Raw genomic sequence first — 11,487 nt, forward strand, 5'->3', positions numbered from 1 at the left:
TGCAATTACAGTTACATTTAGTCACACTATGGCACCTACTTATCCCAATCTTTATTTTCCCAGTCAGTGGCTCCTAGTCCTTCAGATTTGGCCTCCTCGTCCCCGTACTCACAAAAATAACTGCAATCTAGAATATTTTTACAGGAACTATAAAACTGAGTGCAAAGAGAAACCACGAACCCACACCCACGGGACATCACTCTTAGTCCTCAAATCCCTCAAATGGGGCTCAAGTGGATGTGCAAAGAAGAATAAAACAAGAGAAAAGCATGAATATACCATGAAACTCATTACCTCTAGAGCGTTTTCACAGAACAAAGCATGTACTTTGCAATGAAAGTAATTGCAGCCAAGAAAAGAAGCTGGAGTGGGACTGAGACAACTTGTCCGAGCTGAATGGGGCGAGCCCGACACCATTCCTTGCTCAAACGGTGGCAACTGATGGGGATCCCAGACTAGTGGTAATGAAGTGAAAGCCTGGACCGAATGTTTCAAGGAGAAAGGACCCAGATTCCACCACCCTTAGTTTTATTATATCAACACTCTTACAAGGTAGACTCAACTTTAAAGAACCAGCTCTTGCACTTTCTAGCTTAGAACCACCAATCACACAAGGGCTGCCTCTTGACTTTGGTCACAGTACAAGACTTCTCGGATATAGCTATAATGTAGTACAGTAAATGGACACTTACCAAGGCAAGCAGAGAGAAGAAGCACCTTCAACACCATCCTTGGATCACAGGCCAGCTAAAGGAAATAAAATGAGTTATAAAGCACTGCTAGGTCAGGTTGCAGGGATGTAGCTTGGTCAGTACGATTGAGAGGTAGGGGGCGTATGTCCTTCAAATTTTCCAACAGTAACTGGCATAAAGTCAAATACATTATATGACAAGCAGGGCACGTGAGAGGGGCTAATGGGGTAGTTAAAGGGAGACGAATGCGGGTAGGGGGTACTAACTGAGAGAAAACAATAGTTTGAAAAATAGCCAATTTTTTGAAGACTTTCAAAGCAGAGAGGGAGAGAGTTTGGGTACGTTTTTGTCTATGTTAAAAATCCGTGTGAAATCCGACAGACACCTCGCCATACCCGACTGAAAGCAACTGTACCCAACTATTTTACAGAACATACATTTATTAGGGGAGGTGAACCACCCCAAACACCCTCCTCAAGCTGTGCCCGTTGCACCAAATACTCCCAATAGTAAGGAGAGAGGGTAACAAGGAATTACTCACAGACCCATAACTTATGGCACAGTAACCCCTCGCCTGGGAGGCCCTGGTCTGATATAGGTGCTTTCAGCAGATACGTTACCAAACAAGCATTGGTGAAGCCAACAGCTGTGGATTTAATGTGTTAATATGAAAACATGGGCTGGTCTACATTTGCACAGAGTATCTGTGCCTTTTCCATCTCAGCAAACTTCTTTCGTCTGCGGCTTACCTTTTGTTCCCAAGTTTGCAATGCTGCATTGTACCAGCATTGCAACTTTAGGGAACAAACAACAGCACCGCAAGCCAAGGGACGAGACAACACGGTACACATGTAGGCGGAACCAAAAGAGACAGGTTGCAGAGAGACACTGCACAAATAATCTGTGTGCACTTGTGCATGCCTGTGCTTGCGTGTGTTAACACATTAAGACCAGACTAATTGGTTCTGCCAAAGCTTGTCAATATATTTAAGGTCCCAGGTTTTACCACTTACACCACAAGTTTAGCATGGGTAGGGGAGTGAAGGTCAGGGAAGTTACAAGGAATAAAGCATTGGTCTGATCAATCCAACATGAGACGTTGAGGGATACTTGAATGGAAGTCAGGTCCAAGGTAAAGCACTTGCCATGGATAAGTAATGGACAGTGTTGTCAGTCATTGAGCAATAGGAAGCATTTGTGGGCATCTTCATTAGTTTTCCTGTGGTGGGTTGAAGTCTCCCAGAAACATCCGATCATAAGGAGGCGTGAGCTAAGCAGGAAAAAATTAATGCAACAATTAGCAACGTTGCTGTCAAGTGGGAGATATAAGATGCCCAACCCACGTACTTTATGTTTTGACTTTGTAATCTCCCAGTGAGGCACTTGAACAAGGAGTTTGTGGAAGTAATCACTTTGCACTTGAGGCTTATTATGTATAAAGGTAACATCTCACCAGTTCTTTCTGCCCTATCACTATCAAGGCGGAGGGCATTGCACTCTAGTGGGAGGATAGTAGAGGTCAAGTCCAAGTGCATCAAGGTTAGTCTCCTGGATAAGGGCAGATATGGACGTTTCAGACACTGCAGACCTATACTTCATCACATCAGCTTAGGCGACCCTGCTGGAGATGGGTCCCTAGGACTAGGGGAGGTGATTCTTCCTAGTTGGTTGGGAGACTGAGCTTTGTGTTTAAGGCATCTAACTTTGGAGATTGTGCCAATAGGACGTGTTGTGCAATGTGTGGTCATGGAGTATTGCGTGTGGTGTGCTTTTGAGGTATTGTACGTGGAGGAATTTCCCCAAACTGTGTTTTTTGCGGTGTGCTATGCAAACGTAGGTGTATCAAGTTATGAAAGCAGTCTCTAAAAGAAGGGAACTTTAGAGAGGAAGAGTTGGGGAGTACTTTGCAGACTGTGTATAACCTTATGCAGGTGATCCACTTCAGTTTGTTATCACATGCTTCTTTTTGAGGCCCTCATAAGAGATCTGTGCTGTGGTCAGTCGTGACTGAAACGAAGCATGAGGCAAGTAATCACACCACTCATGGGAGCCATGTCAATGAGTGACTGCCTCCTCCAGTGGAGGGCCAGTTTGCATGCTGCTGTTTTGTGGTAGCTGGACTAAGTTGGTAAACCAAAAAGGAGGCATAAAGCCGCAGAGCTGGCTGCAAGGAGGGCTGTGGGTTTATTACTTATTACCTCGATTTATGCTGCCATTTTTGTCTCCGGTTTAAATCCTCTATTTGTTTGTGGGTGTTACTGGGTACATGCGATTGGTGGGGAAGGGTCAGCTAGTGGTGGCAGTATTTAGTAGAGATGCTAGGTGGGGGCACCAATGTTAACATCCCTATCCCTACTGGATACTTTTAGGGTCTCCACTGTATTTAATTATTTGGAGACCATAGGGCAGATGATATCTGGGGGCTCACTCATGCCCTTTGCTTTTTCAGACAGGGAGATGAGTGGGACTGGTTATGGTAACCTAAGGTAGTAAATTTTTTCCTGTCAAAAGAATGTTTTGTTGTCTGAGACCAAGAAGAGGAAGCCCGGCACATTGGTCTGAGTAATTTTGCCTTCATTTATGTATTATTTTTAAGTAAGGCAATTTTAATGAAACCTAGTGTGCATCTGGTGTTGTCACCGAATAAGGTATCCAGGAAGGATATCAGGGATCAGTGTTTCTGGCATTTGAGAGCATTTATGGATGAGCCAGGGGAACAGGATTTGTGAGCTGTGGGTACCTTCAACCTGTAACTGGGTCAGATATGAATCTCTCCCAATTTTATCTTTGGAGGCCAAAACCAGACCTCGTGAAACAATGTGTAGGCTATTGAACTTCAGAAACAGATTCAGTAAGGGAGACCAGCACTATGAAGCCACTGGGTATCACTCAATACAGAGAGAGTAAAATGCCTTCCGATGGATAGTAGGATTTCACATCAGATGTAAAAGGTGTGCATCACTATACCCTTGACTTTAAATTTACAGGATACGGAAGTGCATAATCGCCAATGGAGCAACATTAGCCTCATTGTTACATACAGGAATGAGCAATACATTTTTCTCCGCTGGCAAAATTTTGCCCTCTTGTAACGAGGATTTGGGGGCAAAATCCACCAACCACTGCCTGGCAGAGTTTTTTCTCACATGCAGCTCTCCAACGATAAGTTGGCAAGTGAAAATTGGCATCCCCTAGAGTGATTTTTGGGAGCTAGGACAGCACCCAGCGAGATTTCCTCACCATAAATGGTCGCAACCATTCGTGGTGAGAACGCTGCCACTCGATTAGAAAATCTACTAGAGTCGGGTGCAAAATCAAGTGAGCAGCAGGACCCTGTGGTGCGCCGCATGGTGGGTTTGTCTTTTTTTCAGCACCGAATGAGCTCTTGGAGCTAAACGTCAGCGTGAGCTATGCGACGTGCCGATTTCCACTTGTTTGCGGACCTCCACAGAATATGAGTTTTCATGCAACTCCGCAGAATTCCGCGGAGTGACACTTCGTGTTATGCCCACCCCTAGCCATAAACTCATAGCTCAAATCACATTCATCCACAAAAATCAATTTTAGGCTCAACACGTCAGCCTCGTGCGACATCAACAGGAGAGTGGAAACACTTCTTGGAGCAAAACCACATTTAAGAGAAAACATCACATTTAAGCACACACACACACAAACATCTAGGTGCAGTTTTATGCCAGAATACCGAGGTGAAATAGAACGGCATAGAACAATATTTACTCCACATCATTAACTAGCATTACATCATTCATCTAAGTAGAAATAGGGAAGTGTAGGTTTAATACCCATGATTCCACTTCCACTCACCTTGTAGCTATTGTACCACATCGTAGGTGAAAATGCACCCTTGGCTTAAATCTGCAGAAGCAGTGTCACTTTCTTGTGCAAAAACATCAATTTCAGAGAGAAAGTGTTGTTGTAAGATGTCAGACGCGGTATAAAAGGTATGCATTAGAAGAACATCATATTTTAGTAAAAATATGAGTAAAAGGCATTGGGGTGCACGTTGCAGCCTCGGAGCAATATCAGTATGAATGTTGGGGGGATAAATACCATTTAAGTGTAAAAACACTTTAAAGTGCATAATCGTACTTGTGCAAAGTAATCAGCAATTTAGTATGCCATTTAAGGGCAACATTATGCTAAGGTGAGAAGTGCAGGATACTGGAGTGGGTGTAATATTCTTCCCCTCGGTGAATGCCGAAAAAGGACGGCACTGACAACTATAGGTTGGGATGTGTGGTTTGCCACTTTGTAGAAACGTTCTCCATAGGGCCCAACATTTATAACCATGCTTAAGCCTGAATGGCAACCGCTCAGGAAGTTACACTGTTAACTGACCTCCCCACAATTATGGACTTCAGTGAAAGACAGGGGACTTTAAATGAAGTTGAGGTAATTTAGCAAATGTTAGAAGTCGATAGCCATGGGGCGATAATACTATCAGCCCTGCCACCCTCCCCCAAAATCTTACTCACGATAGTAAATTAAATAAGAAACTTATCGATCCGATTCGTGACCCTGTTTTAGAATGCAGGGAAGCTATAACAGGTAGAAGTTTCTAAGTACTCTGATTGGTTGAGCCAATCCATCTTTCCATCTAGGGCGGCATTCATTTTTATGGTACCTTTATAAAGTGCTTTAAATGGGCAGGTACTGAGTACCGGCACTTTATTTTGAGAGGGAGAGTACCTGCACTTCAAGGAAATCGTTATAATTTTCATTGGAGAGTACCGGCACTTCTCAGAAACAAGTACTTCTACTTTTCCATTTCAAGCACTGCTTGTTATAAAGCCATAGTAAATAGCAGATGAATATTACCTAAAACAATGTTTATCATTTTATCAACATGTAAAGGACGAAAGGCTACGCTGGCCCCATCACAATGAAGATTCCAGTCAGTTCTGTGCAGTAGCTGAATTAACCCAATGCACAATTTGAGCACTTCTCTCCAGAGGTAGATTTAATCTCGGGGTAAACGTCCTGGGTTAGTTTTTGGCAAGTTTAGCGTCCACACTTACCTGCCACCGACACCGCTCGACAGCCACGCTTCAGTGCAATAGACAGGCTGATGAGCTACTCATTAAATACCGCCCTTCCCCTGCAGCCAGAGATTTGCTTTTTAAATTGCATCCTGTGCCTGTATTCAAAGTGAGTCCACAAGAATTTCCCTGGATAATTTTCATAGTCTAACTACCCTATTGGGACATTTAACAGTTTCATTGCTGGACAGACCCACGCACCTCTGCACTATGACCTCCGGGATTATAGGAGAGGAGGAAATATTAACCCTTGCTGCGCTGAAGAGAGATTGTGAGAAGCATAAACTGGGACAGGCCAGACAGATAAAAGTAGGATCCTACCTGTAACCGAATGATGCTACCGCTCTCACTATACTTTAGCAAACATTAATCAAGGGCATCTGCAATTAAAAACAATTATTTGCAATGCAAGGGGTCTCACGTTTACTAGAGTTAAAGCTATTAGCGTTGTAAACTCCTAACCGGACTTTTCTTGCCACAAACTGAAAAGTAAAACTGTTTCATGTAAGCGAGCCGATGGCCACGTAGCAAACACACAAAAGGAAACAGAAGTTCGCTCGCACTGAAACGTATCAGCAAAAGTGCAAATATCCATGTAACCTACAAAAGCGCAAATATCCATGTAAATAAGTAGTCCAGAAACCATGCTGAAAACACAAAGCCTCGAATGTTTTCAGTAGTTGGCCGGTGCACTCGAGGGCTAAACACCGGAAAAGGCATGACATATACATGGCTTTCACTAATGAAATGAAGCGAATTGTATAAGGCAAGCCCACGAACCAACCAAAGTGATATCCCTGACATGGGCATGGTTACAAGCCCGTAGAGAGAACAGGGACAGAGCGATTTCTGCTCAACCCAAATTATAAGGCCTTAAACAAAACTGTTCAGCCAGGAAAAAGGGCAACTCTGACTAACGGCTCAGACTTTACTTTGCTAGCAGGAATTTAAGTTCTTCAGAGTAACTGATCTTGAAAATTCCTAGGTTTAATAAGAAACAAGTGCAGGACTGCGTACAGGGCTGGACGGAGACCCCAAAGCAACCCTGACAAATTGTGTAAGACCAGCCTTATATGGTGCATAGCAAGTAAGACCGACCTCTACAATGGGGCTTAGGGGGTTTTCACACCAAGAACATTTGGAAACAAGCATTTGCAATTCAATGGGTCTCGCATTTGCTTGAGCTAGATCAATTAGCATTGTAAACTCCTAACCGCACTTTTCTTGACACAAATTGAAATTGTAAAGTACAACAGTTTCACATAACTATCTGGACTTTTCTTGCCATATAAACTGAAATGTTAAAGTTTCACATAAGCGAGCTGACACTGCCATCAATGCAAAGCAGACACACAAAAGGAAATAAGTTAGCTCGTAGTGAAACCTATCGGCAAAAGTGCAATTACCTAGGTGACAGGATCGATGTCATGCAATGTGCTCAACTTCTGCCCAGCGAGATCGCACTGCGAAAAAAGATAAAAAAGTAGTCCAGAAACCAGATGGAAAAATTTGAGCCTCGTATGTTTTCAGTACTTGGTCGCGGTGCTCGAGGAGGGCTAAACACCAGAAAAGGCATGACCTATGCATGCCTTTCATTAATGAAAGCAGCCAGAGTTTAAAAGGCAAGCCCACGAACCAATGAAAGACTGACGTGACACGGGCGTGGTTTGAGACCCAAAGAGAGATTACAACATGGGACGGAAAGCTTTGCGCTCTCCCGTAAAAAATGACAAACTGTGCATTCTACAACACATTTTTCAGTACATATTCAATTATATTAGTTTTTAAGGCATAGCAAACAATGATCTTACAGGACACAGTAATCTTTTTTGGGGTTCTTCAATAATTCCATCACCGTAGTCCCTCTGACAAGAGTTTGTTTTATAGTGCCTCTCTTACCAGTGTAGGGTGTTGGAGCACTTTACATCACACACAAACACGTTCAGAGACAGTGAATCATACCTATGTAATCAGTGTATAGAAAATGTTATATAAGATAAAGCGAACTGCAAGGTGTGGGATTCACATGTCAATCATACTGGTAGGCATTTTGTAAGAGTGCTTGGTGTGAGGAAGCATAAACTCAGGATTTCTAACATTGGTTAGGGTTGACTTTACTAATAAATTACCTCTCCCCAAACAACCTTTTTTTTTTTTTTAGCAAAAGTAGGATAATCAAAGACTGAAAAACATAACTTTCTAACATGTACCATGCAGTTTGCAAGCGGCTCTTTGGCAGTTCATCGCTCACTGTGCTAGATGATTGTAATTGATGAACTGCATAGTAACAAAAGGATATGTGACACTGAGATGCACATAAAATACAGTTCTGTGATCTGCATAGCACACGTTCTTTGCAGCAGGCACACAAACCCTCTGTGTTACATTAGATGAATCAAAGCAGCCATTAGACAAAACCTGAGCTCTCTCCAGCAGGTGGTACGTTTATCACCAGAGTTATTGTGGCACTTTTGTTGTGGTCTGAAATCTGTTGCACATACAAGGTACTCTGTGGTGCTTTTAAAATTGCAGCACTGCTACAAAACCGGCACCCTACCCTTCCAGTCTTCCCGGGAAATGCCTGATGCCGCAAGGAAATAGTCACTGGTATAGCAATATTTCCAATTTCTAGTGAAATCCCGCAAAACTATTGGTTGGCCACCATTTTGCAAGACTATATTTGAGTGTACAATATAAAAAAAAAAAAAAAAACACTTGGTACACTCCTGATAAAAATATTCTATCCCTCCTATACCTAAATATCTGCAATGTCAGCTCCCTGCTCCACTGCCTGAATCACATCTTCAGCTCATTCTAGGCTCCCACGTCACAAAGAAGGGTGCACTATGTGCAACTGTTTAAAGTGACCTCAGTACAAGAAGGAGCCATCCTATTACCTCACAGGCAACACCAGTGGCACTCATTACAAGCAGAGACTTCCACGGAGAGGAGGGGGTAAGGTGGAACTGAGAAGCAATACATAACGTGAGACCATCAGACAAGGGGTTAACGTGAACAATGATCAGACCTTGCTGCCAACATTAGACCTATCAGTAAGTCAACTTGTGTTACGACTCACCACGAATCAAAGGTATAAAGCAAGTGACTTTTTCCCCCGCAAAAAGAAACAATCCATAATCATTTCATAATTGATACTATAATTGAAAACAATTTAAAAAAAAAGAAGTCTTCACGATAGTCTTGGGAAATGACTGACCTCAATTCCTGATGTATCTAACATTCGCCCTCTCTCAACCCTTAACCCCAATTTCCATAGTAACAATGCTCCGATATCGACATCCGATAACCTAATACTTACTGGTCTGGAACGTTAGTTATGTTAAAAGTACATTAAATTCAATAGGACTGGAAATGTAAAACTGGCACTTCAAGTATCATCCAATGATTGACATCAAACTGAGGCGTGGCGCCAAAATACTGAGTTTTAAGTATCAACCTGCACACACTTTCCAGTACTGACTTGTGAAGTATGTGCGGGTAGATACTTAAACCTCAGGTGAGTAGATGTTGAGCTTGAATAGTAAATCCACGCTTCCCTAAGCATGCTTAAATTGACACCAAATAGCAGTATTTGATATTTTAGAGTTTACCTACGTGTAAGGTTGATACTTTGTACTACAACCCAAGTCCTCCGACAACAGAGTTGCCACTACAGTTCAAGACCGGACTGAACCAGACATTTTCAACTATGAAAAGAGCTGGAGACTGGCCCATGATATCATTACCTACTGTGGTTCGGTAGCTCACTGTTCATGCTGCGGAGAAGGACTGGCTAATGAAAAAGTATTCCTTCTTAAATGACACCCATCACATGATTCAGTTAATATATACTGTTAGCTTTTATAAGCATTTACCTAATGCTTCTGGTAGGTGTCAAAAGCGTCAAGAAACAATATTGGGATCATTGGCAAAATGCTGATGTTTCATCAAGCAATATGTCCATTCAACTCCGACCTTCATCAGGGCAAAGAAACATTATTAATCTTATAGAAGAACATCAGTTTCAAACATGGTGTGACCCATTACTATCGCTATGCTAATCCACCACTAATTCCTCTTGGGTTCCGGATTAGCGTGCTTCTAGCTGAAAAGCGCTTTGATGCCTTGTCAGGGGTAGTAAGCGCTATATAAATAGAATTACAATGACATGCTCCCTAAAAGGGCAAGATTCTTAACACAGCTGCTCAGGAGCTGGAGTACTGGTGGTATTACATGGCTCGATAAAAAAGCAGGTCGCTTCAAGTGTGATTAGTGCTCGCTGAGTAAATTTACTAAACATGTAGGTAACATATACATATATATATATATATACACACACGTATGCTCTGTACTAATCTACAGAATGCAGTCAATAACACTTGAAAATGGAAACCCTTGGATTTAAACTGAAAATTATAATTAGGTTTGTTAGACCCCTGAATATTCATTATGCGTTGTACGCTTAATTAGCTCGTAATAGGTTTACATTTTTCACATTAGAAAGCCAATTATAAAGTTAAAGTATTATCATAGTTAGCTTTATACAATTCACTTCTAAAAAGAAAGTATATTCTGCCTAGAAACAATCCGTGCATGTTCGTCATGAGCTTCTCAGTAAACTCATTGGTTTTAGAACAGAAGCACTTTGAAATGTATCAGCAATGTCAAAGTAATCTCACTTCCTGGAACACACGCCTTTAAATTATGAACAATTGGGTCTTTGCGTGGGAATTTGGAGTTATGTGCAATGTAATACTTGGGTTAAAGAGTATTGTGCAATTCCAAGAAATTGCACAACCTCGAAGAATAAAATGCAAACGCGCCGCTGTCCTCCGAGTGACAGCACTTTACTCAGATGCCAACATTTTGCTCTTAATTCTAGGGATGTGGCCACATCTAAAGGCATTGTTTGGTAATTGGCTGTAATTGGTTGTACAATGCAGACGCGGTGCTAGCTGTTCTAGCAGCTTTATCACCTGTCCTTGGAATCTATATTTAGCAAACTTTATTTTTAAAAAGTTGCGATTGTCAATTTTGCACTACAGATAACCTCCAGACATACCTTAAAATACTAAGATTTATTCTACTTTTGCTGTTTACAAGTGTGTGAAATTAGGAACCCGCATTAATTCATAAAACAGCCAAAGATATAAAGAAACTTCCAAAGAAGAGACTAGGCCCTGCACTCAACTCATGAAGTCTCTGCCCTCGATAACATCAGTCCTATTTCAACATATGAGCCTTAATTTGCAGCTTGTGTCTCCAACATCCATATCTGTCACTGAAACTCAACACATTTGCATGAGTCTGGCAAGCTGGTCTTCTAGGATCCCAGCAGACATGCCAGTTCAAACAGTTGGCAGTAAGTACACAGAGGTAACCCCCCCCCCCCATTTTCCTACTGTCTGAGTTTACCACCACTTCAATGTACCTTCTAGTTTTCCTACTACTTGGAAAGCGCGTCATCTGGATTTTTCCAAAATTATCAGTGAATATATATTCATTTACTTAAAAAAAAAAAAGTTACAGGGACGCTATAGTTGGGTTCTGAATTTACTCACAAAACCATAGAAATTCAGCAGTTATTTCAAGTAACTCTCACCCCAAGGGGACTAACTTGCGCCCCTGACATGCAGTTTTTCTTCCAATATTTTGACTGCTAATGTTCCATTTATATTTTTAATGATGTTCTAAAAGTTGTCATGAGTGCTGTAATAGCTGCGGTGATTAGCAGT

The 11,487-nt window shown here is 41.9% G+C and overlaps 1 protein-coding gene across 1 annotated transcript in view; it reads right to left on the reverse strand.

Annotated features, from left to right (window-relative positions):
* The window catches only part of LOC138267267 (macrophage mannose receptor 1-like), a 186,603-nt gene that overhangs the window by 23,800 nt on the left and 151,316 nt on the right, over positions 1-11,487 (reverse strand). Inside the window, exon 8 of the mRNA XM_069216125.1 lies at positions 693-747. Within this exon, the coding sequence (XP_069072226.1) occupies positions 693-747 (55 nt within the window). The remainder of the gene's footprint in view (positions 1-692; positions 748-11,487) is intronic.

Source organism: Pleurodeles waltl, chromosome 12 (assembly GCF_031143425.1).
Source record: "Pleurodeles waltl isolate 20211129_DDA chromosome 12, aPleWal1.hap1.20221129, whole genome shotgun sequence".
NCBI lineage: Eukaryota > Metazoa > Chordata > Amphibia > Caudata > Salamandridae > Pleurodeles > Pleurodeles waltl.